General features: G+C 38.9%; 2 protein-coding genes across 2 annotated transcripts in view; one reads left to right on the top strand and one right to left on the bottom strand.

The window, feature by feature from the left end:
- LOC106870175 (ribosomal L1 domain-containing protein 1) overlaps positions 1-4,723 on the bottom strand; it is a 9,068-nt gene extending 4,345 nt beyond the window's left edge. The window contains exons 1-3 of the mRNA XM_014916175.3: positions 4,505-4,723; positions 1,978-2,114; positions 275-419 (exon numbers count right to left, since the gene is read on the bottom strand). Of these exons, the coding sequence (XP_014771661.2) occupies positions 275-419; positions 1,978-2,114; positions 4,505-4,540 (318 nt within the window). The 5' untranslated portion in view covers positions 4,541-4,723. The remainder of the gene's footprint in view (positions 1-274; positions 420-1,977; positions 2,115-4,504) is intronic.
- A 14-nt stretch (positions 4,724-4,737) lies between these two features.
- LOC106870165 (soluble calcium-activated nucleotidase 1) lies at positions 4,738-27,590 on the top strand. Its single transcript, XM_014916164.3, has 3 exons — positions 4,738-5,430; positions 24,016-24,219; positions 27,062-27,590. Exons 1-3 carry the CDS (start codon positions 4,773-4,775, stop codon positions 27,430-27,432), a joined length of 1,233 nt encoding a protein of 410 aa, XP_014771650.1. The 5' UTR covers positions 4,738-4,772; the 3' UTR covers positions 27,433-27,590.
- Positions 27,591-27,596: the final 6 nt, after the last annotated feature.

Genomic DNA, 27,596 nt, shown 5'->3' on the forward strand with positions numbered 1-27,596 from the left:
AAGTTGAAATGGATTGGATGGGTCAGCAGTATGATGCACCACTATGTTATAAAAAGATTCAACTTTCAACAGTCACTCAATTTAGCTGCAAATAGGTATCTGGAGATAGTGTTTAACTAACAAGTGTTTTGCTACTTTGCTGTGCTTGGCTTATACCTTTACAAAGCAATGAAGACCATTTATGAAAATTCCTCTTCTTATAAAGTTTTCAGTAGTAATCCAAAGATCTGATGGGTTATGGTGTATTACTAAACCAACCAGAAATTTTATTTACCTCAGAAATACATGTTATATCCTTCTCGGCCAAAAGTTCTTTGTAATGAAAAACAGTAGGGTCAGAATCTCGTACTCTCTTGTTCAAATCAGGCACAAAGAGACAGATGTATTGATTTTCAAAACCTAAACCATGAGGGACATTCCTAACAAAAATAGAAGAATAAAAAAATGTAATCATAACAGGTTATATGGCATAAATGGTTTATCAGTATTTCAACATACCATATAAAAATGAAGTTAAAAAAAAAAAAGAGAGCAAGAAAGAAATTTTTTTATTTGTCACCAGAAACTATACCTCTTGATTGTAATTCAGTTAACTTCAAAGACCAAGCTCATTTTCACTTTTATCAAATGCATCACATACATCTATTCTGTTTACAATCATTAGAGTGTAGCTATGTTGGACTATTTCAGTAGATTGTATTGCTCCAGAAATTTGCCCAGTACTTATTTTATTGGCCTCGTAAAAGGACAATAATGTTGAACTGGGTATAAGGCAATGTAACCATAACATCAACCATACTAAGTTTGCATCCCCAAAGATACAAATATTTAATAAAAATTCTCTCCATAGATCAAACTTCATTTGCACACTTTTAAATAAAATCATTTTTTAAACATTTTAAATCACTCACACTGTTCAAATTCTTTTATATGTTTCAGCCTTGAGGCTGTAACCATGCTGGGGTACCACCAGTTAAAAAATCTGCTCCTCACCCGGGGCAGATTTTGTAACTGGCGGTGCCTCGGCCTGGCCACAGCCTCATGGCTGAAGCATATATATATATATATATATATATATATATATATAAAAGAATAAAATAATTTGAACAGTGTGAGTGAATCCTAGAAGATAACCTTCATGATAAATATGCATATTTCTGTTGTTATAAAAAAAAAGTAGATGGAAATGCTGAATACTGTATGTAATCATTGTAATGTTACTAAATTATTGTCATATTTTAACAACTTCTTGCAACAGATTATAGCAAATAATCTGCTCAAAAACATCTAATTTAGCAGCTGAAGTAGAGATAACTCTGAGTTGACTTCTTAATTTTCATTCATCTGAATAGAGTGGCAAAACATACAAATAAACCATATTTGATGGCATATAAACATACTTTTTCCCTCACCAAAATGTCTCAAAATATATATGCAAAGTTGGGCCTCCCATAAGCTTTAATGCACCATCTTTTACTTCTTTCAGTCATTAGTCTATGGCCATACTGGAGCACCGTCTTGAAGAATTTTAATCGAACTAATTAACCTCAGTATTTAATCTAGCAGTTTCTTTTTCCAAACTACAAAGTTATGGCGGATGTAAACACACCAGCACAGGTTGTCAAGCACACAAACACATATACAATGGACTTCTTTCAGTTTCTGTTTACCAAATCCACTCACAAGGCTTTAGTAGAAAACACTTGCCCAATATGCTACACAGTAAGACAGAATCTGGAACCATGTAGTTGGGAAACAAACTTATCACACAGTCACACCTGCACCGTTTTTCTTGAATATGTACAGTGAAATTGGTGTGCATCTAATATGCCAGTCAAATGACATACATAATTGTAAAAAGAAAAAAAATTCCTTCAATTATAAAACCAAATTATTAACGAAACTACTCAAACTCAATAGAAACATTAAAAAAACATGCATCTAAATTATTTTAATAAAGATGTCAATTTTTCTTACAGGTTGATAACTTTGTTCTTGATTTTTGGAATTGATCTGAAGGTGAAAGACATTAATATTTTCACTGGAACATCAAATAGTTCATTTTTTCTTTTCTTCTTTAAAAAGCTAAACAGTGCATTTACACTGGATTTAACCTAGAATAAAAACAAGAAAATTTACAATTTATGGTATGCCATAAAATTTTGATAGGGTGAATTTTTTCTAGAAAATGCAGGAAGCAATGAAAATGAAGTAAAGTAAATGCAGGATAAGGATTCTGATTATGGCCAGAACCATGTACAAAGAGTTTGAGATGTAGTCATGAATTGTAAATGTGAATATTCTTTTAGTTTTTACTGGTTTCAGTCACTGGACTGCAGCCACACTAGAGCACCACCTTCAGGGGTTTACTCAATCATATTACACCCCTCCACCACATAACATTTATTTCAGCTTAGTAATTACTTTAAGGGGTTTTTATTTACCACACTATCAAGCTAAGGGCATGAAAGAACACAACATAACACTTTTTTTTTTGTTTAGACCAATGTAAAATAAACACACAAGGACACATATATTGAACTTCTGTGTAATTTTTGTCAACCAAGTATCACTCACACGGTATTGATAAATTTGAGGCAGTAGAACATGCTGGATTAAAATGATACACAATAGAATTGGAGCCAGAAGCATGTGGTAGCGAAACAAACTTCTTAATTCTTATCTACATAGCCATATCCTTGTCTTAGGATGGGTCACTGAAGGAGCCTTTATGTAGTTGTTTGACCTACTAGAGCTGGTAGTCAAATCTGTCACATTTTAATACACATGTAGACTTAGATATAGTTGAAACCCTGGTTCTTATGAATTAAAGGCCACTTTCTTTTATCATAATTCAACATTTCTCATGGCACCAGCAGACAAAATCGTAAAGGCGTTGCTCCAGAGGATAGCAAAGGAGATGTGCTGGAACAGTCACTCTGACTTATGGGGCTTGCACTTGCTGACAGCAATCTCTGCCCCGATAGTTGTAAGAAGCCTTAATAAAACTGGCCTCAGATTAAACAGAAACAACAAACTGACCATTTGTATCCCTTCACTGTCACTAAAGTGTTGCTGGCTAAGACACTTAAGGCTTTATTAGCAGGGTTTCATCTCTAATTAGCTACCAGTATCTGAAATAATTCATTTCTGTTGACAGTAGTTGCACTGTAAGATTCTCAAATGATTTGCTGTCTTGTAGTACTAAGTTTAGTTCCTGTTCCTGCAAGGAAAATTACTTGCAGCATGCAGGTATCCTGACCAGATTCATCACTCTTCACCGTAACGTCAAAGATTATAATTTTGGTAATCTTTCAGGATAAGGTGTTTAAAAAAGTAAATAAAAATTAAAGGGGAGATAACTTGCTGTTAACGTAGACATTGGCTATAGCCACCAACAAGTGAAAAGTCTTTTTCTTTGGTACAGAATTCCTCCATATAAACTCATGTAAATATGAAATGAATAAATTGTCTGAGGTTCCAAATCGACATCGTAATTTTCTTTTTACCCACATCCACATATTCTCCACACTTCGCATATGCACGTCGTTATTTGTCCTATCTACAAAGTTCTCCCGATGCACAATCACTTCATGAGTGTACGTACAGTTATTTAGGCATGAGAACCTAATTATCCCCTTTAATTTTAATTTTTTTAAACACCCTATACTGAAAGATTACCATATATTTTTTCACCAATGGTTTTTATTGTATCCAACACTTTTTATGATGCTAAATCAGAGTACGTTACTAAAAAAATAACCTATCTATAAAGAAAACTCTCTGATACATGAATTAGCGAAAAAATAGCTACATCTCTATTACTGAGTATGAAAAAAATGATAGCTAAGCTCTACCCGAGTAGATCTATGATCAAAAACTTCCAGCTATGACCATATCGATTTTTTTTTTTTGCTTTAATAAATCCTGGACTACATAACCAATGTCCTCTTTCCGTTTGTTAAAACAGGAAAATATGACACGAGGAAAATTTGGGTTATGATTAAGCCATGTGTTGAAAGAGTTTAGTACCAGGTCAGCTCTAATCCAGCATACTGATGATCAAAAACATTCTCTCCACGACACCCAATTTTTTTTTGCCAAGACAATATTATCAAACATGTCCTTTTTTAAGACAATACTGATTTGAGGAATATTCAATAACACCATTCGCATTTTCGAATATAATAATCTATTTGGGTCCATTTCTGTCCACTACTCAGTTCAGCTCTTTAATGATTCGTAACCACAAAAAGTGGTATGAAGAGACATAAAATAATATGCCACAATATTCGCTAAAACGTTAATCCTTCGGTATAAATTGCTAATAAGTTAGTAAAAATGTGTCATGTGTTAAATAAAAAAGGTACAGATTACTTATCTGCAAAAAATACTTTTAGAGTAACAAATAAAAAATATACAGGAGAACCGACAGATGAATAAAGCATTTAACCATGCAGTAATAATATATTTCAGATAAATCAAATAAAACTAAGCATTTTACCTGATCCACTTCGATATCAAGTAGTTTCGAAGCCATGTTCTAAAATGCACGTGGAGACATATGACTACTTCGGGGTAAATGATTATTAATAGCTTACTTTAAAAAAATCTTACTATTTTTTTTTAACTATAAAAATTACTTAATTGAAAAATACTACTTAAAGTATATTATAAAAGTTTCCTTTTTGTATTAACAAGATTAAATATTCAGTGCGGTAATAAATTTAAAAAAACATGACGACAGACGACACTGATCATGGCCCACGTCAATGGTGTCCGTGAACCAAAATTTGTTTCCCGATCAGGAACAACTTACAGATTTTATGGATAATGATATGAAGGGCACATATCCTTCAACTGTACATGACTGGATGGTTGCCATACGCCGACCTGTACCTTATAGGGTCGGTAATGCTAAACTTCACATAAAACCCCGTTTTCTTGCGTATGCTGCCATTTTCGCTGGCGCTGTTCTTATTTTAGTTGTGATGTTTCTTCCTAATCCATCGAATTTAGCTATAAATTGTCCGCGTGACAATTTTCATTCAAATCGATTTTACAATTCAATCTACCCACTTTCCAAACCAATATTAACAGAGGCCGGCTTAAAATACCGAATAGCCATAATCGCAGATTTAGACACGCAGTCATTTAGAAAATCAAATACCTGGATCAGTTACATGAAATTAGGGAATTTAACTATTTCAGATGATTTCACCAAAATATCAGTTGAATTCGAATCTAAAATGTTAACTCTTTCGTCAACCCTGTCTCAAGGTGGGCGCGGAATGGAATTGTCTGAACTTGTGACATATAATGGAAATTTATACACTGTTGATGATAGAACAGGAGTTGTTTATTTGATAAAAAATAACAACGTTATTCCTTGGGTAGTGTTAACGGACGGTAATGGCGAAAGTAACAAAGGTGAGTCAACGTACAATCATTTTTCTTTCAAAATGTTTCATACAACTGAACTTAAAATACTGTAATATATAATAATAATGTGACAGGCGTCGCATCAACAATCATACCACTGAAATTGTAATATATATATATATGAAACGAATTTTTCTTTGCACCGACAATTTTCAATTCGATCACAAATGCATATTCATAAATATGTTTGTGAGGGTGTAGTATGAATAAGTTACTGGTACGTTTACGGTGTTTTGTGTCAATGCCATTCTTTTAGTACTGAATATATCTTTAGATTTTAGCCAACGTTGTATATACAGGTGTGAGCACCTTGTCCTTTATCTTCAGTGCTGGTGGTCAGAAAGAAAGGTATAAGCCAGACGAGTTTCACTAGGAATGTCTTATAAATGCACTTTTAACAAAGAGCTTAAATAAATTGACATATGTAATTAATAAATTACTGGAACCAGATGAAGAGCGCATTACACAGATAAATTACATATAGAGATTTACATAAAATAAGATGAGGATGGAAAAAATAATTAGATAAAATGTATACAGGGTGTTTGGGCTAATTTGACGATTTTTATGCCTCCTTTTTTCAGAAACAGCTTGCTGTATTTATTAACAGTCGATGCCGACGGAGAGCATAAAGATTAAAGTTGTAGTTGAGAAAAAGTTAGCTTGACAGGGATAGGAAACCATCTGAATATTGGTAAAGAGTTACCTATATCTTGATGATTCATGCCAGGTATCAAAAAGCTGACATCACGAATGCTGCTCAAATCTATGTGAACAGTGCCATAACACGGACAACATGAAAACCAAGTTCATCCAAACTGTGAATACTTTTTGTGTGTCTCCTGTGAGAGTGACATCATGTAAGCTCACATCTTGGGCTCAATTCAGATGACTATGTGAAGCTGCTGGTGACTGTGGGCAATCCCTAGGTAGAGAGAGTTGCTGCTGGAAGGCCATATTTGCAGCGGTCAGAATTCAGTTCCTAGTCCCACTTTTGGAAAAAGTCAGGAGTGGTTGTTGGAAATTGTCTACAACTTCACCAGCCCCTATTTCTGGCCTCTTAATTCCCCTGATTGTAATGCTATGGATTACTATGTGTGGGGTATGGTTGAGAAAGGCACTAACTGCTCTATCTGTAACACCAAGGCTGAGCTGGTGCCCATGATCTACTCATGGACACAGTGAGGAATGCTGGTGCTAGGTTCCAGAGCCATCTTGACGTCGTGGTGGAAGTTGAGGGCAGCTACACGAGCAAACTGTTGTCTCCCAGCCATAATCTAGTGAATATTTTTGCTTTTTTAAGAAGTACTTTTATTTTTGAACAGGATATTGTGTTTTCTTTTCCTTTATGCAAACTGTCAAATTTAGCCTGAATCCCCCCCTCTCTCTCTCTCTCTATATATATATATGCATACAATTAAATTGATAAAAAGAGATTAGTGAACATGCTGTGTGGAGTGAAAAATCCAATGTTTCAGAAAAATCTTTCTTCAGGGAAAAATAGACAGGAGAAAAATTAATGAAGAGAGAGCACAGTTTTTTTTTTACATCCTTTGAGTTAAAAAGCAAAACAAAACTGGTTGTCTTAGAGGTTGTAAAACTCTGTTATGTTTCATTAATTTCTCTTCAGTTAACTTTTCCCTGAAGAAATACTCTATCCAAAACACTGGATTTTCCTGTCTTCATGACAAGTTCACTGTACACTTTTTATTGATTTTACTAAATCATACAAGTCTTGCCAATGCAAACCAATACAGATCTCTTTGGGAGTTTGATCATATGTATAATGTTTATACACAAATTTCTACACATATACACACTGATACAGACACACACATACATATATATGTATGTTTATTTTTATATCATCAGCATCATTTTAATATCTACTTTTCCATGCTTGTATGGATCAGGGTCAGATGCGAGCATGTTGGGACAGTGTTTTCCACATCTGGATGCCCATTCTGTTGCCAACCTCCACTTGATTCTAAGCGAAGTAATAATCTCCCAGTCTGTCAAAAAACAAACAGCTCAGACATGTTTATGATAAGAACTGCTACAAAGATTATGCAACATGTCAAAAAAGCCTGGACATGCTTTTGTTGCAGATTTCAAGCATATGATGCTGACAGTGAACCGTTGTTTACAACACATGAAGAAGAAGGAAGTACAGACTCACTAAAACAAACACATATGCACACAGACTCAGCCGAAGAAAATCTGCCTCAATAAACCTGTGGAAAGGGTAGACTGAGGAAGTGGTGAGAAATGATTTTTTGGATATTGAGCCTCACAGAGAAGATGACAAGTGACTGAGACTTTTGGCCATTCGCTGTGCTTGAGAAACTTGTCAAACTAAGTGAAATTGTGGCCATCCACACACATATGTATGTCCTTTACAACCATGCTCCCCCTCCCACACACATACTGACCCCTGTCAAAACTTCCCCATCTTTCCAGCACCTGCAGGCTCCTCCCCTTCACTCTCTCTCATCTGCTGCAGGGCCCTCCACTCTCTCTCATATGCCTGTCTGCATAATCTCCATGTCCTCATATGTCCTCCCTACCCCACTTCCAGCCTCTCCAATTTCCGTTGCCATCACTTGCTACAGTCATGTCTTCCCCATCTCTAAACATGTCCTCTAACACTCTCATGGGACAGCCCCTTCTATCCCCTCTGTACTACTTAGACTCCCTCTCCCTGTTCCCTGTAGACCCCAATACATCTCCAACACCATCTATTCTTCTCTCTATCTTTCTCCCACACTCTCTCCCACCTTCCTGTGCTGCTGCCATGTAAAAAGTGCCCAATAGACTCTGTAAAGTGGTTAGCATTAGGAAGGGTATCCAGCCATAAATAGAACAGACAGCTGCAGCCTATGCTAGCATAGGAAAGGGGTTTTAAATGATGATAATGATGATTATATATGTATATAAATATAAATCAAAAAATGAAAAAACAAAATAATAAACTGAACAATTATAAATTCAATTCAATTTAAATATTTTATACAAACAAATGACACTATTGTATATATATATATATATATATATATATATATAATTCAATTTAAATATTTTATACAAACAAATGACACTATTGTATATATATATATATATATATATATATATGAAGACCGGGAAAGCCCCCGGCCCATCAGGAATCACTGCAGAGATGCTCAAAATATCTGGCAGTGTTGGCTATAGCCTAGTCACCCGTATTACGAACCAGGTGATACACGAAGGAGTCATACCCTATGACTGGTGTAGCAGCATCATAGTCAACTGCTACAAAGGTAAAGGGGACGCTTTAGATACAAATAATTACAGAGGCATCAAGCTGTTAGATCAGGTTATGAAAGTTACAGAGAGGGTCATAGCCCAACTAATTAGGGAGCGAATCAATTTAGATGAGATGCAGTTTGGGTTCGTGCCAGGTAAAAGCACTACTGATGCCTTATTTCTAGTGAGACAGTTGCAAGAGAAATACCTAGCTAAGGATAAACCTCTGTACCTGGCTTTCGTTGACATGGAGAAAGCCTTTGACAGGGTCCCCCGATCCCTTATCTGGTGGTCAATGAGGAAACTTGAGATAGAAGAATGGCTAGTGAGAGCTGTGCGAGCCATGTACAGAGATGCTGCCAGTAAGGTGAGGGTTGGAAATGAGTACAGCAATGAATTCCGGGTAGAGGTAGGGGTCCACCAAGGTTCCGTCCTCAGCCCCCTATTATTTACCATAGTCCTCCAGGCAATCACAGAGGAGTTCAAGACAGGTTGCCCCTGGGAGCTCCTCTATGCTGATGACCTTGCCCTAATTGCGGAGTCACTATCAGAACTAGAGGAGAAGTTTCAGGTGTGGAAGCAAGGTCTAGAATTGAAGGGCCTTAGAGTCAACCTAGCTAAAACCAAAATCCTAATAAGTAGGAAGGTAGATAAAACACAAACCCCTTCAGGTAGATGGCCCTGCTCAGTATGTAGAAAAGGAGTAGGTAGTAACTCTATAAGATGTACCCGGTGCAAGCTATGGACACATAAGAGGTGCAGCAACATCAAAGGCAGGTTAACTAGCAAGTTAGTTTTTGTTTGTGGCAGATGTTCAGGTGCAATAAAGACTGCAAACAAACAGGAAACAACTTCTATCTCATTCCAGGGTGAAAAACTAGAGGTAGTTGATAGCTTCCGCTATCTGGGCGACCAAGTTAGTAGTGGGGGTGGGTGCGCTGAAAGTGTAGCTGCTAGAATAAGAATAGCCTGGGCAAAGTTTAGAGAGCTCTTACCCCTGCTGGCGACAAAGGGACTCTCACTCAGAGTAAAAGGCAGACTGTATGACGCATGCGTACGAACAACCATGCTACATGGCAGCGAAACATGGGCTGTAACTGCTGAGGACATACGTAAGCTCGCAAGGAATGAAGCCAGTATGCTCCGTTGGATGTGTAATGTCAATGTGAATACCCGTCAGAGTGTAAGTATCTTGAGAGAAAAGCTGAACATTAGAAGCATCAGTTGTGGCGTGCAAGAGAGACGATTGCGCTGGTATGGACATGTGGTGAGAATGGAGGAGGATAGCTGCGTGAAAAAGTGCCACACCCTAACAGTTGAGGGAACCCGTGGAAGAGGTAGGCCCAGGAAGACCTGGGCTGAGGTGGTGAGGCAAGACCTTCGTACATTGGGCCTCACCGAGGCGATGACTACGGACCGAGACCTTTGGAAATGGGCTGTGTGTGAGAAGACCCGGCAAGCCAAGTAAGATCGTTGCCAGTGCCCCTGGACTGGTTCTTGTGCGGGTGGCACATGAGATGCACCATTTTGAGCGTGGCCGTTGCCAGTACCGCCTGACTGGCTCCTGTAGGATTTTCGAGCGAGATCGTTGCCAGTGCCCCTGGACTGGCTTGTGCGGGTGGCACATAAAAGACACCATTTCGAGCGTGGCCGTTTTCGTGCGGGTGACACGTAAAAGCACCCACTACACTCTCTGAGTGGTTGGCGTTAGGAAGGGCATCCAGCTGTAGAAACTCTGCCAAATCAGACTGGAGCCTGGTGTTGCCATCCGGTTTCACCAGTCCTCAGTCAAATCGTCCAACCCATGCTAGCATGGAAAGCGGACGTTAAACGATGATGATGATGATGATATAATATGTGTCTTGCAAACAACTTGCACATGCAAGTGCTACCAGTCAAGAACTCCGCATACCGGAAGCCAGCAAGTGTATGAGGTCATCAGGAGAGAATGCGCGCCGTTTCGGGGCCTATCTCTCGATGGTATCAATGCGCACCGGCCCCCCCCCCCTCACTGATATGAGGCCCCGCTTGCTAGATCAACTGATTATTAAACAAAGCTCAATATTTCTCTAGCCATCGCTCATCGTCTCTTTTTAACCAAATCCAGTGGCTAGCCTTCTCCACTGTAGTTTGGATATCGGTAATGGTGGTATTTACCTTACGATGAGTTAGGCCTAACGATAACAGCAGTCGTTTCACACTGTTTCCTACAAATCCTCTACATCCGACTCTGATCGGAAAATGCTCAGCTTTCCAGCCTGCGTCTTCACATTTCTCGAGGAGGTTTTCATAACGGTCCATCTTTCGAGCCCGCGCGGCGTCCATATTATCTTTGTGGTGCGATGGAGGAAGAAGACAACAAGAAGCAAAAGGACAGAATGAAGCGTTGGACCTTAACTTGCCGACCGCAGCGGGGTACACGATCGATCCTAATCAGAACACGTCTTTCTCGTAATGTCGCTGTTTTCTCATTGGCCCCACGTGCTAGCCTTCGACCGCGTGTCGCTGACTTCCGATCTGACCCTTTCGGTTTGGCCCTTCCGGTCTGGCTTCACCTCTGTTTGCCTCACCCCTCTCCACCACAACACATAGCTCGTCACAGCCCATAACACCACACGCCCCCCCTGATCTATAGATCATTCAACCGGCTCTCCCACTCACTCCTCGCTCCCGAACTACCTTAATTGGTTTCATAATCAGCCAACCAGGGAGGAGGGTACCACTCCCTCTGTGGTCGCTGTGCGACCCCGGGACTGGCCTGAGTTCCTGGCGCGCTGCCTTCATCATCTTGCCTACTGCTGCTGTCTTCATCATCCTGCCCACTGCAGCTGGTTCCATCCTCTGAAGCACTGACAATCTTCCGCACATCCAAAACATGGCGTGGTATACCATCGACTGAGACGTTGTTCTTTGAATTGATGGAGGTTATAGTTCCTTTCCCCCATTGTGATGTGCACCATGCATTTGGGGGTTTTACCCAAACTTCTTCCCCGATCTGCACGAAGGTGTGCTCATCTTCTCCCCGGAGTCGCATCGATGCAATACATGGGTGCCTCCACTCGTACCTGAATATTGCCCTGTGTGGCACCGACTCCTCAGCCTGTCCTGACCTGGGCAACATATTGTACCAAAATACGGCCTCGATTGGCGAAATGTGGCCCCTCTCTGCCATGGTCTTGATGGTACGATGATGCCTTTCCACTACTCCATTTCCACTTGGCCGGTATGCCGCCCTGAAGAAGCGGCTGACCTGCCACCCGTCAAGCATTTCTTTCAGCACCTCCGAGCGAAATGCAGTGCCATTATCCAGCAGCAGCTCATCCACGGGGCCTCGTTCCAGGAATATCCCATTTAACACTCCTGCGATTTCCTCTGCAGTCCCCGTCTTCATCTCCCTCCATATGGCCAACCGCCCCGGTCCGCAGTCAACCATTGAGAGGTACGTCCCCTGCCGGTAGCGTGTTACGTCCACTGCCAGTCGTTTCCAGTTGTGGGCCACTGGAATACTTCCCGCCTCATGTACGCCCGGAGCAGGGTCAATAAACTGGCACCTGTCACAGCTGCTAAACACTCTCTGCACGCTCCGCCTCGTTACCTCGGAGTCAACTTTCCTGGCGAGGAACAACGTCCTGTCCACTACCATGTGATGCATGGTATGCAGTCTCCTCAACTCCGAGTCACTCAGACAGCATACTGCAGCCACAGCCCGCTCCGCATCCTCTGGCACCTGCAACCAAGCTTGCTTTACCCTGGTTAGGACGTCTGCCCTGTTCTTTTCGGAAGGCACAAAGATTACGCTCAGCTCCAGATCGAACTCAGCGGTTACCTCCCGCAATATTCCCAATCGGCGCTTTACCAGCACCTCCGCAGCTCCTTTGGTTCGCACCCTCCGCTCATCGGTGAGGACTGTCGTCACCCAACCAAGCACAGTGGCCGAATCGGTTCTAATCTCGATGGTGCACAGCCCCCCCCCCCCACTTCAAGGCCAGGTTCACCCCCTTCAGCACGGCATCCAACTCCGCCACGTTGATATGGTTGCAGTCATCCATCTTCCTGAGCCAGGCTGCATCTTCCACCACGGTGCCTCCCATTTCCAAGACGACCCCTATTGCGATGCTACTGGCGTCACACCAAACGATCCTACTCTTTGATTTGGGAACATACCAACTGCCCCTCACTGGATCCCCTGCTCTCACTCTGACCAAGACTTCCTGCATCATGTCGGTCGTTTTCTCCCCAACTCTGTCATTCCACTTTGCTCCTTCGGCTCGTCTCTTGATGAAGCTACATGCTGTCCGAAGCCATCCTGCAACAGGGTAATGTCCCACCAGTTTCCCGCACACCGAGAACAGTTCCCGCCTACTCACGCTGGTGCCCAGTTCAGGGATCTCGTTTCCTCTCCGGAACACCAGCTTGCCCGATCTGTCTTTTTGTAGCTTCAGCCCGAACCTCTCCAGGTGTCTCACTACCTCGGTGGCTGGCACTACAGTCTCGTCAACCAAAATGTCGTCGATGTAGGAACTGGTAGCTGGCACTACAGTCTCGTCAACCAAAATGTCGTCAATGGCCTTCCTTATCCTCTCCTCTTTCCCTAGGACGGACTTGAGCACCATCGCCATAATTTTTGGAGCGGAATTCAGCCCGAAACCCAGCCTGGTTAAACAGTACGTCCGGCCCTTGTACCGCACTAGCTGGTATCACCACAGCTTGTAACTCACACGGAGCTGCAAATATGCCGACTTCAAGTCGACGATCGTCGCTGCCTTGGTCGACTGTCTCCACACACGTAACGTCTCACCGCAAACGTCCGTTGCCTCGCCTCCCGTGTGGCACGATATATGGTCGTTCAGCTCCCTAAAGTCCGCTCTACTTAGATGGTCCGGCGTTGGCGCTATTTTTAGCGACGGAAGAGAGGTACGCTGTGAAGGCATTACTGACGTGCAAATTGAGGTGCAGGGAGCAAAGCTAACGCTGCAAGCAATAGTAGTTGGCCGCCAGGCAAATCTGCAGTCACTTCCCAATAGTCGTTCCACTTTTCATTTCTCACAGGAAGTTTCTTGTTCTTTTTCTTGAAACGGATCCGCTGACCTGAGCGCACGAAGGTAATAAAATCTTTAGATGGTTCTTTCAACGGTTTTTTCTCAGTGTTGTTGCGATGAATTTGGTTCTTCATAGCATTGAAGATAACCTTCAGGACCAGGTTGTGTCTCCATGTATATCTATTCAATGCTAAGGAACAGTTGGAAAGAATATGTTTCAGTGTTCCGACCTTTCCGCATTTGCATATGTCATTCTCTGAGACGTTCCATCTTACGAGATTCCTAGGTGACGGCAAAACATCATAGGATGAACGAATCAGAAAACTTAGCCGAGATGTCGTCCACTTCCATATTTCATCCCAACGTATTTTCCTCTCAACAACATGTTCTTCCCATCTCTTTATCTGTCCTTGTTGACTACATCGGATCAAATGAAGCTCTCTTCTCTCTGCTTCTCTTGTTTTGACGCTGTTGCTAACAACAGATCTGCGTTCGCTCTGCATCATATCTGCAAACGGTTTGAACTGATTTGCGCCAAAACCAAGTCCTCTCCGATGGTTCTGTGTTGCACCCACCATATCTCTGTGTATAAGAGAAGACAAGATGACATCAGCCTCTGCTTCTGCTTTCCACTTCCTTGCTGTTTTCACCTCTGGTGGGTTCTGCCTGATTTCCGCATCCTTCGATTCTCTCAGCATCATCACCGTCCGTATCTTCCCTAGTTTGTATATTTCGACTATTGATGCTAGTGGTAACTGCAACGAACCTCTTTTACGATAAAGAGCTGAACTGTTCAACATCCGAGGTAGGCCTAGCCACTTTCTAATGAACACATTACATTTTTGTTCAATGATTTGAACTCGTGACAAGGCTACCTCGTATATTAAGAGTGGCCACGAAAGTCGCGGGAACAAACCGAACTGCAAGCACCAAATTTTATAGTTACCTGGTAACTTCGAGTTATCAATCGCTGATAATCCAGCTTTGGCTTGTTTCATGATTTCCATTCCGCGACTTCTATCTGACAATGTTCCAGCGTATACACGCCCCAAGCTCTTGATGGGTTCTTCTTTGACTGTTGGAATGCTTTCTTCAGCTATTCGAAATTTGAATTCTTTCTGCACTCCCTTAACAAATGTCAGACTACGCGACTTTTTTGCTCTAAACCGCATCCTAGACCACCTCACAAGTTCGTCTAGTCTCAAGAGGGCATTCTGCATGACTTGTTTATCTGTAGCTAGAAGTGTCACGTCATCCATGAAGGCTTTCTTAGTCGATTGTACATGGGCGATTTGTACCGAAAAATCCACCGCTTTCAAAATCAACTCCATGACTAAGATAAACCACGTGACAGATATTGTACAGCCAGCAGCAATACCAATCTCCAATCGGTGCCAATCTGTTGTAAAATTTCCAGCTGTAAACCTCATTTCGAAACTGTCATAGTACATCCTCATTATTTTGATCACTTTGTCTGGAATGTGGAAGTGGTCCATGGCTCTTATCAGTAATTCGTGTGGCACTGAGCCATATGCATTAGCTAGGTCAAGCCATACCACGTTCAAACTTCTCTTTTTCTGCTTGGCATCCTGGATCGCTTTCCAAATTGAAAAACAATGTTCAACGCATCCAGGGATCCCGAATATTCCAGCCTTTTGAACAGACTCATCAACATACCCGTTATTTTGTAAATATGTTACTGTTCTCCTGGAAAGAATTCCCATAAAGATCTTGCATTCCACATTCAATAAGGATATCGGCCTAAACTGTTTTAAAGTCTTTGCATTGGCCTCCTTCGGCAGGTATATACCTCCTGCCTTACACCAGTCTTCTACTAGAGTCTCTTCGCGCCACAGTTGTCGGAGTAGGACAAAGAGCTTCTTTCGCAGACGATTGCAATATTTATAGATTTTATATGAGACGCCATCACCGCCTGGGGCACTCTTTGCTCTCGCTTTTCTTACGAAATCATTCACCTCTCTCTCCGTGATGTCCCCAATTTGGAATTTGATATCAGGTTCTGAGAGATGATTTAGCCAATGTAAAGGTGACAGTGGCTGGTTACAGTGCGGATCACTGTATGTTTCTTTGACATGAACGTCCAGTTCTTCTTTCGTGCACGATAAAGAACCGCTCTTCGGTTCAGTGAACAGCTTCTTAGTAAACCCGTACGGGTCCTTCAGAAACTGTCCCCGAGTCCTTTTACTCTCCTTTCGACGCTCATATCGGCGGATATGTCGTTGCACATAACGACATTTCCTTTTCAAATCATCATACAGCAGCGCGAGGCCAGGTTTGTCATCTTCTGCAGCACATTTCCACCGCTTTCTTAGGCTGGTCTTTTCCTTCCTCAACTGTTTCATTTTCCTGATCCTCCTGTTTGGTCTACACTTTCCTTTCTCTAATCGGATGTTCTCTTTCACTCCAAACAATTCCTTCCCTGTATCGTAAATTGAGCATGTTAATTTTCCCAGTTTCTCCACTGTAGAGCCTGTCATTTTATAAAGAGCTCGACATACCTTGTTTTCAAACTCTTTATATTTCTCTTTCTCATTAGCAGCAGGCCACAAAATCCTCGGTCTCCTCCAAGTATTATCTGATGCACCAGACTCATGACTTGTAGTTTCCTGACGGGAAGAAGTCTTTGCTGTAGCATTTATCGATCCGCTGTGGTTTGCGTCCGGGGATGATTTGCCACGTGTTTTACGATCAGATGATCTACACTGCTCTGTCTTCTTCCCACAAGTCTTTCCCTGATGTATCTTCAAGCCTCTTTCAGTTGCAAAGGTTCTACAGCACAGCTTGCATCCAAAGTTGTTCGCACTGCGTTCGCTGTTCGAATGAATAGCCGTATTCAAATCCAAGGTCGTTTCCGTGTCAACTGGGTTCGATTGATTCTCGACTCCCCCCTCTCGGTCAATCATGGGGCTGTCATTCTTATTTGTTTCTGTTACAACTAATAATCTATATATATATAAAAATGAGAATGTGTGTCTGTCAGTTTGTCTGTCTGTGTGTGTGAATCCTTAAAACTCGAGAACTACGCAACCAATTTCATTCAAATTTTACAGATGCCTTACTTAGGGTTCCAGTTGTGTTTTAGTCAAAAAATTTTTTTAACTTCTTGCAGAGTTCGAGCACACGGCAACATAATATCTCCTCCACTATTTAAGTATTACGTGTCAAAAGTGAAACAAAAACACTCATGTCAAATACTTTCACTTTAAAAATGAAACTATTCCACTAACTGAAACAATCACATTTCGATACTGTAATGACAGATACTTTCACAGAGAGAGAAAGAGAGAGAGAGAGAGAGATGTATATGTATACATATACATGTATATGTACACCATTTCGATACTGTAATGACAGATACTTTCAGAGAGAGAGAGAGAAAGAGAGAGAGAGATGTATATGTATACATATAGATGTATATGTACACGTATATGTATAGATATAGAGAGAGAGATGTATATGTATACATATAGATGTATATGTACACGTATATATATATATATATATATATATATATATATATATATATATATATATATATATAGATATAGATCTATATGCATACATGTATATGTATACATATGTGTAGATGTATATATATATATATAGATGTACATGTAATATGTACACATATATACATATATACATGCATACAGATATCTATACATATATACACCCATCACACACACATACACATGCACACAAACACACACATTAGTCATTTGTTTTCTTATCCAAAACTACGTCAAAAGTACTGAATGGATCTTTATGAAATTTGGAAATTATATTCTTTGCATAACGGCCATAACTCCCATGAAAATTCATATATTTTTGATGTTAATGAAATTTTAACCCGAACATAACAGATGAGCATTATTTAGAAAATGATGTCACGTTATCGAGGCTACCATTCTTTCTGGATGTGCAAAAGGGGATGACGTCTTTATTCCAAGAATTCCTCTTACTCCATCAGGAGCAAACATTCCTTTTACATTCAGAAGACTACAATTCCCCCTTCGTGTGACTTTTGCCATGTCCATAAACAAATCTCAGGGTCAAACACTGTCTGTAGCTGGTCTTCTCTTGGAAGAGCCCTGCTTCTCACATGGACAACTGTATGTTGGCTGCTCAAGAGTGGGCAGCAGAAAAAACCTATTTGTATATGCTCCACAAGGGAAAACAAGGAACATTGTTTACAACGAGGTGTTATAATCACAACAACAAGAAAGTATGTACATGATCACCTTCTTTTACAAAACTTCATTGACTTTCATATATTTATATTGATATACATATATATACGTGTGTTTGGGTGCGTGTGTGTGTATATACATCTCTATATATAAAGATGATGCGTAGTCTAGACGGCGTTTTTAGATTTCATTATTCTCTTTAACCTGGGCAACGCCGGGTATTTCTGCTAGTATATAATAAATCATAAGGTTTTATATACTCTTCATGAAATAATTTCATCAATCAGATCTTCCTGAAATAATTTCATCAATCAGATCTTCCTGAAATAATTTCATCAATCAGATCTTCCTGAAATAATTTCATCAATCAGATCTTCCTGAATTTTAGTTACTATGTGAATTGATAGCCGAGTCTGTTTGAGGAGCTTACTGTGGAAGCTGCAAGATTCTCTGCTGCAGGTGAAATACCTAGCCAAAGATAAACCTCCATACTTGGCTTTTGTTGACATAGAGAAAGCCTTTGATAGGGTCCCCCAGTCCCTTATCTAGTGGTCAACGTGGAAACTAGGGATAGATGAGTGGTTGGTGAGAGCTGTACAAGCCATGTACAGTTAGGTGAGAGTTGGCAACAAGTATCGCAATGAATTCAGGGTACAAGTAGGGGTTCACCAAGGATCAGCCCTCAATCCCCTCTTGTTCATCACAGTCCTCAAGGCAATAACAGAGGAATTTAAGATGGGCTGCCCCTGGGGGCTCCTCCATGCTGATGACCTTGTTCTTAGAGTTGAATCACTACCAGAACTAGAGAAGTAATTTCAGGTGTGGAAGCAAGGTCTAAAATTGATGGGCCTTATAGTTAACCTAGCAAAAACCAAAGTCTTAGTAAGTAGGAAAACAGACAAATCACAAATCCCTGCTCGATCTGGAGGAAAGGCATTGATAGAAACTCCATACGATGTACCCAGGTACCCAGTGCAAGCTATAGACACATAAGAGGTGTGGCAATATCAGAGGAAGGTTAACTGGGAAAATAGTCTTTGTGTGTGGAAGGTGCGCAGGTACAATTAACACTAAAAATGTACAGAAAATGGACACCATTGACTGCCAGTGGGGTAAGCTAGAGGTAGAGACTGAGATTTTTTAAGTTAAATCTTCCTTTAGTATGTGGGTTTGAGTGGAATGATAATTAAGTTGTTGGGTGGGTTGTGATAGAGAGGTGATTTGGAGAAGTTTTTACCGATTAAATGTGGTGTTATGTTGTTTACAATTTATTCATGTATGTAGAACTTTGTAAACAAGTGTGTATATTTAGGTGTGTTCCCTTTGGATCATGGGATTGTTTTTAGTGGTCCACAAAAAGGATGTAGGTAGGTCTAGGATATACCAGTGGTTTTAGTTATTTTTGGTTTTATTGGATTTAATCCTCAGCTCTGACTATGTAAAGGTCAAAGATTCAAAGTTTATATATTATATGACAGGCTTCTTTCAGTTACTTATTTCTTTATTGCCCAGAAGGGGCTAAACATAGAGTGGACAAACAAGGACAGACAAAGGGATTAAGTCGATTACATTGATCCCAGTGTGTAACTGGTACTTAATTTATTGACCCCGAAAGAATGAAAGGCAAAGTCAACCTTGGCGGAATTTGAACTCAGAACGTAATGGCAGACAAAATACTGCTAAGTATTTCACCCGGTGTGCTAACATTTCTGCCAGCTTGCCGGCTTCTTTTAGTTTCTGTCTACAAAATCTATTGGTAAGGCGTCAGTTGACTCAGGGCTTTGGTAAAAGACATTTGTCTAAGATACCATCAAATAGGACTGAATCCACACCATATGGTTGAGAAACGAGCTTCTTAATGACATAGTCATGCTTGTGCCTATCAAATATTGGTTTTGCCTGCAAAGTCAAATTTAATATTATATATATTTTTATTGAAGCTGAAAGAAATTTCACAAACTGTTTCTCTGAATTTCATGTAACAATTCATCAGATAGTTGTGAGAATTAGATTCACGACAACTCAGAGTAACAGATTGTAAGGTTCTTTTCAGCTTCAATAAAATAATATTTCACTCTATCTTTAGTATTTGAGTACTGTTTTTCTCCACCTCCCTCTGTACCTATGTGTTCATATTTATGTCTATGTTCTATATTGGAACAGTGAATCTCTAAGCAAATAAAACTATAAATATTGAGTTAAAAACCTTTTGGATAGAAAAAGTTGAAGGCTGCCTGTGGAATGTTCTTATATATGTCTGCGTGTGTGTATGCAAATGTGTGTGTGTGTATATGTACACACACACATTTATATATACATATGCACACAAAATCAACCATGTCCATATACATATAGGTTTCAAATTTTGGCACAAAGCCAGCAATTTCAGGGGAAGGGATAAATCAATTATATCAAACCCAGTGCTCATCACCATCATTTAACTCACATTGTCCATACTGGCATGGGCTGGATGGTTTGACTGGACTGGCATGCTGGAAGGTTACACCAGACTCCAGTTTGATTTGGCTTGGTTTTCTATGGCTGGATGCCCTTCCTAATCCCAACCACTCTGAGAGTGTAACATGTGCTTTTACGTGCCACTGGCACGGGTGCGATTTGCATGACACCAGGGTGCTCTTATATGCCACCGGCATGGGCACCAATTTGTGTAACACTGGTATCTGCCACAACTGCGATTTTGCTTGGCTTGATGAGTTTTCTTCTCAAGCATGACATAATGCCAAAGGTCTTGGTCATTGTCTCCGTGAGGCCCAACACTCAAAAAGAACTCAGCCACTTTTCCTCGGTGTGGCCCAACACTTGAAAGGAGCTCAGCCATTTTGCCTCCATGAGGCCCAACACTCGAAAGGTGTTCTTTATGTGCCACTAGCACAGGTGTATTTGACTTGATGGGTCCTCACAAGCACAGCACATCGCCAAAGGTCTTGGTTACTAGTCATTGCTTCTGTGAGGCTCCAAGTTCGAAGATCATGCTTCACCACCTTGTTCCATGTCTTCCTGGGTCTACCTCTACCACAGGTTTTCTCCACAGTTAAACATCAGCACTTCTTTACACAGCTGTCCTCATCCATATGCATCACATGACCATACCAGTGCAGTTGTATCTCTTGCACACTACATCTGATGCCTTTTTTGCCTGAATTTTCTCTCAAGATGCTTACACTCTGTCATACATGCACACTGACGTTGTACATCCAGCAAAGCATGCTGGCTTCATTTCTTTCAAGCCTACACATGTCTTTGGCAGTCACAGCCCATGTTTCACTGCCATGCAGCATGGCTGTTCACACATAGGCATCAAACAATCTGCCTTTCACTCCGAGAAAGAGGCCCTTTGTTGCCAGCAGGGGTAGGAGCTCTCTGAACTTTGCCCAGCCTAATCTTATTCTCGCAGCTACACTCCCAATTTGTTCGACTAAAGGTGGTGCTCCAGCATGACTGCAGTCAAATGACTGAAACAAATAACCAAAAGAACATGGAAAAATATACTGAATCCTTATACTGAACACATTACAGTTGTCATGACAATAATCTTATCACTAGTATATGAGGGGGTACCCAAAAGAATCCAAAATTTTGCAATATCATTTTATTGACTTAGTTTTACATGTTTACACTTTTATACATTTTCAAAGTATTCTTCATTTGAAGTAATGTGTTTTCCACAATTGGAAGTAGTCCTGGAACTCTTGCGAAGTGATGCCTTTTAATGCCTCCTTTGGTTCTTTTCTTCACCTCTTTTACATCTGCAAATTCCATAGTACTAGCTTTCGTCACCAGTGATGACCTTTGAAAAAAAGGTCTGGATCAACTTCCAACTGTTCTTTCAGTTCACGAAATGCTTTCAGTTGTGACTGCTTTTGTCATGGTAATAATCTTATCACTAGCATATAAGGGTTTATCCAAAGGAAACCAAAATTTTGCAATATCATTTTATTGACTAAGTCTTACATGTTTACACTTTAATCACTTTCAAAGTATTCTCCATTTGAAGCAAGTGTGAGTAAGCGAGGCACACATTTTGCAGCAACTCTTTTCATTTGCAATTCCTCATTCAAAATTCGTTGGCAGAAGCTCCAGGACACTCCAGTCATATCGAATTTGTCAATTGTTTGGTGATGGTCCTCCAAGATCAGTTCATGAATTTTTATGATGTTTTCATTCATTTGGGAGGTTGAAGGTTGTCCTGAACAAGGTTAGTCTTCAAGCGACAAGTGACCATTTCTAAAGTGTGAAAACCACTTGTAAGCTTGTGTTTTGCTCATGGCACAGTGTCCCTGTAAGCTGTTTGAAGCTGCCCTGACAACTGTTTTGGGTGACCTTTTTTACCCAGCAGAAAACAGAATTTCACGGAAGCATGCTGTTCCTTTGTTTCAGCCATCACAAAAGTTGACAAACAGGGGAGAAGCACTACAAAACAAAGATGCAGTATGATTCCACTGGACACTGAGGATCATATCAAGTGGCTTCTAGTGGCGGAAGCCTGAACTACAAATGGGCTTGTCCCATAGAGAGCATTTCTGGTTACTTTTGGGTACCCCCTCATATATGAACTAAAGGAACTGAAACTAGTTTGATATATATTAAAAGGAATTGAAACTAGTTCAATATATATATATATATATTAAAAGTTTGAACAAAGAAATTAGAAATAAGTTAAATTTGTGTGCACATCAATAATAAATTAAATTTAAATTAACTACAGTCACCACTAGAACTTTGATTTAAATACATATAAATTTATCATGTCTCCATGATTACTACCTATACTGATAAAATGAATTGCTTATTATATAAATATTTCAGTTAAAGGAAAATGTTGGTTTCACAATTTGGCTCAAGGCCAGCAATTTTGGGGGAGGGGGTAAATCACTTACATCGATTCCAGTGATCAACCAGTACTTATTTTATTGACCTCTAAAGGATGAAAGATAAAATTGATTTCAGCTGAGATTGAACTCAGAACTTAAAGATGGATTCCACTAAGCATTTTGCCTGGCATGCTATCATTTTTGCCGGCTTATTGCCTTCAGAAAATATTAAATATTAAAACTGGAATTAAACAACCACTAAATTTAGAAGCTAGTGTTATTTATTCTGAAATGCATGCCAGTCATCTTCATTCAACATCCACTTTTCCAAGCTTGCATGTGTGAAATGAAATATCCTCTACTTGCTCTCATTTTAACATTATCTAAATAATGTTAAGAGCAAGTATCATGGAGGTTCTCTTCCATGAATTTATCTATGGTTCTTTGGAAGTAAAAAAAATAATAACTGGAGAACAGTCTTTATGTATGCATCTGTACCAAAATGTGTTGTTTTTGCTGACTGTTGTTTCAGGTGTGAATATTGACTTTTAGAAAAATTGTTCTGACTAGAAATTTCAACATGTTACATCTAGTAGCCATGTGACTGTCAAAGTGTTATTTCTGTGTTGCTAGAACGTAGAAGGTATTTATTATGCTCATAAAGGTCACAGTAATGTGTAATTAATAAAAATCTTTACCATTTGGTAGTAGTATATATGTAAAAATTGTCAATTAAGACTGATTAGTTAATAATTGTTTCTAATTATTATAGCAGGAGGAAGTGTACTTGTGCTACTTGCCTTCCTCTATAGGGAAAGCAGATGATTTAGTACCAGAACAAAGAGCAGTATTCTTGTGGTTGGATCTTTTAAGCATCTTGGAGAAAATTGTGCTCTTTGTCAACTTTTTAGCGGTTTCAACCAGTATTATTCATGCCTAATGATTTCTGAAGAGTTAGTTCAGTTATGCTGCTATGGGAAATGCTTAGTGTTGTGTTCACACTTTCAATATTAATTTGCAAATTTATTGAGCTGCAACATTTAACTAAACCTGAATATATTTAAGCTCTTACTGTCATTGCTTTATGTTCATTATTTACTTAAATATCTCTTGCTATTCCACTCCCCATATCCAAGGTGGCTAGCCTCATATAATGCAAATATTCCTCAAACTACTTTTTTTAAAATTTATATATTCATTTATTTGCAGGTTTTAAAAGTGAATGGGCATGTGTTAAAGATGAAAATTTATATGTTGGAAGTTTGGGCAAAGAATGGACATCAACCACTGGTGTAGTTAAAAATTTGAACCCCCAATGGATTAAGGTTATAAACAAGGATGGTGCTGTTAAACATATCGATTGGCATGAAAATTATAATGCATTAAGGAAAAAAACAAGAACTATGCTTCCAGGTATGATGTTGCACAACTCTACAAAAACATGTTTAGACTTAACCCATTACCTACCAGTGATCTCATATGAGATCACTTAAAAATTACAAATTTCGTAATTATCTGTCAATATTTACATATATCTAACCTTTTTGCTATATCTACTAGGTATATTTCTGATATTCAAATGTGGTTTGCTAATTCTTCACCCAATATCTCGCTTATTTCTATTTAAAATGTTATTTTGATCATTCCAGCATGTTTCTAAGGCTGTTTTATGCTAGAAATCAAAGTTTCATAAAAAAATTCCAGTTAATAGAATTATGGAAGGTAATGGGTTAAGTAAATCTAGAAAGTGTATTTTTTTAAACCATAACAAACTAAGTAATGTTAGCTGTTTTATCTCAAAGAATGAAAATTCAATGAAACATACATTTTGATATTCAAAACACAAAATGTAAAGTTTTAAATATTACTCAGGCACTGAGTTAAGTTGCAATGTTTTCTTTAATTCATAGAGATTTTGAAGGTCTAAATTTTGAGCCTTTTATACAGGGTGTCCACAAAGTCTGGGTACATGGGGATTAACACATACTTTAAGAAATTATTTCTTATATTTAATTGTTTATGTCATGATTTTATTTACTCCATGTACTCACATGGGGATTAACACATACTTTAAGAAATTATTATTTTTTATATTTAATTGTTTGTCATGATTTTATTTACTCCATGTACCCAGACCTTGTGGACACCCTGTAGAACATATAACTTCAAAAAAATTGTAGATAATTTCATATTAGAATTACTTAAGTTTTCCATGAAACTTACATAACTTTTTAATAGTCACATCAGTAAACTTTATTAAATGAGTCTAGTTTTGTGAAAATATATGGCTTGCAAATCTAATCTATTGAACAGCTGTTTACTGGTAACCTACAAATTTAATAAGTAAAATTACAATAATCTGCTACTGAATCAAGTCCTCGAGAGAAATTCAGATATTGTTCTATAGAATATTACTAACTTCCACAATATGTACAAAAAAAAAAGCATGTGTAAAAATTTACATATTTCTAACAGAAAACCTATTGCAATCTTAATCTTGTCAGGTTCATAGAATGATAGGTCTAATAATAGAAAAACATGTTCATTGCTTTCACCAGTTGCCTTGATCCACTTCAATCTGTATTGATTATATTATATATGTTGTTTGTACTTATTAAAAGTGCTTAGTAGTCATTATAAGGATATACATGTATACGTTTTTACATCCTTTTTTTTTCTATGCTAGCATGGGTTAGACAAATGTTATCAAGGCACTTTCACAGCTGGATACTCTTGTTGTCAACCCCATCTCATCCCATTTCTTGATAATGAGGCCTCTGGTTTCACATCCTTGGAGGCATATATAGCCAGTGGACAATTTGATAGGAGAAATGACATCACTTGGCAGAAAACTAGATGAGGTTATTAAAAAATTTCTAATGATTTTTCAAGTTTAAGGTAGATGTGATTTATTTTTGAGTGCTGATGATTATAAGTGGAAAGCAGAAGCATTAAAGGATGTTCTTTCATTGGTTTCACTCACTGGACTGGGACTGCACCAGCAAAAGAGGAGTGTAAGAACCTTTTTAAAAGACTAGATGTAGTAAAATAAGCTTAGTACTTGTATGATTGTTTTGACCCCAGCCAGTGCCTTTTATCCTTTTGAGGTCATAGAACCAATCTATGGCAGTTTTGTTGGTGTGTAGAAAGTAATGACTTTGTTTTCTGACAGTAATCTGCCAGAAGACTTGTATGCATGGGTAAACTAGTTTCCTTAAAAAAAAAAAAAAAAACCTTGCCTGCACTGTAGAAAATTTTTAAGTATAGATCCATGGACTCAGAAAATCTGCAGAGGACTTGGTTATCCATCTGGACTTGTTCCTGTCAGAAGACTGTGGCCATACTGGAGCACCACCTTAATGGGTTTAGTCAACCCAGTGCTTATTTCTAAGCCTGGTACTTTTTTTTTTATCAGTCTCTCTTGCTGAGCTGTTGAGTTATAATGATGTTAGCAAACCAATACTAGTTGTCAAGTGGTGGTGGACAAACACATGTATTCCAACAGACTTCTTGCAGTTTCTGTCTACTAAAGCAACAGTAGAGGATACTTGCCCAAGATGTTGTGCAGTGGGACTAAACTTGAAACCATGTGTTTGGGAAGCAAACTTTGTAACTATGCCTACAGAAAAATTAAGACAGTAAGTTGGAAGATATTATATCTAGATTGGAAGAGGTGAAATGAATTCAGTATATCTAAGATTTTTCTTGAAAGGTGACTAGCTTTGTAGTAATAATTACTATATTTGACCTGCTAGAAATAGCTGCCAAATCTCATTTAAGTCAATGTACTCCTAAAAAGACATGATGGTAAAGCCTCTACAATCTTTGATCTGAGATTTGTTTGATCAAGGATGAAACCAGTAGGAATTTGAAGAATGTAATTTTGTTTTGTCATACTAAATACCTTCACTTTTGAAGAGATGACTTAAAAAAAAAAAAAAAAAATTCTAATATTAAGATTAGTAAATTAGGGAAGAATTAAAATATTTTAATACTAGCAACTTTTTTCTCCCGTTTAAATTAGAGATTAAGGGCTGGTCTTCTATGAAACTTGTATGCTCTTTTATCAAATGCTGTAAAATTGAAAACATTTGAGATACTCAGCAGGTGAAACACTTCCTAATCTTAGAATAATAGGTAAATAATATTTATACACATTATTAAGTGATACCAATTTTTGGAAATTTTGATCATAAACTATATCAAGATTAAACTCTATTCTGAACTTTTTTTTCTTTTAAAATCCCCACTACAGGTTACCTCATACACGAGTCAGCTGTTTGGAGTACCATTCATAGACGTTGGTTTTTTTTACCCCGACGCCTCAGTAGAGAATCCTATGATGAGAATGCAGATGAACGGCGAGCTACTAATATACTTATTAGTTGTGATGAAAAATTCTCTCAAATACAGATCCGGTATATTCAACCATTAAATCCTACACATGGTTATTCATCTTTTAAGTTTGTGCCAGGCACACATGATACTGTGATAATAGCATTGAAATCCGAAGAAGACAATGGCAACATTGCTTCTTATATACAATCATTTAACATTAATGGGAATGTACTGTTAGCAGAAACTAAAATAGGAAATCAAAAATTTGAAGGAATTGAATTTATTTAAAAAAAAAAAAAGGCCATATTTTTGTTTCTCATCTTAATACATATTCACACAAGTTTGGGATTATGAAAACCTTCCAGATCTTAAAGTAATTTTGGGGGATACATCGCTAAAGAAAAAAAAATACTATCTACAAATGATTTCATAAAGAAAAAAGAAAAGGTGTA

Source organism: Octopus bimaculoides, chromosome 5 (assembly GCF_046866305.1).
Source record: "Octopus bimaculoides isolate indiv1 chromosome 5, ASM4686630v1, whole genome shotgun sequence".
Taxonomy (NCBI): domain Eukaryota; kingdom Metazoa; phylum Mollusca; class Cephalopoda; order Octopoda; family Octopodidae; genus Octopus; species Octopus bimaculoides.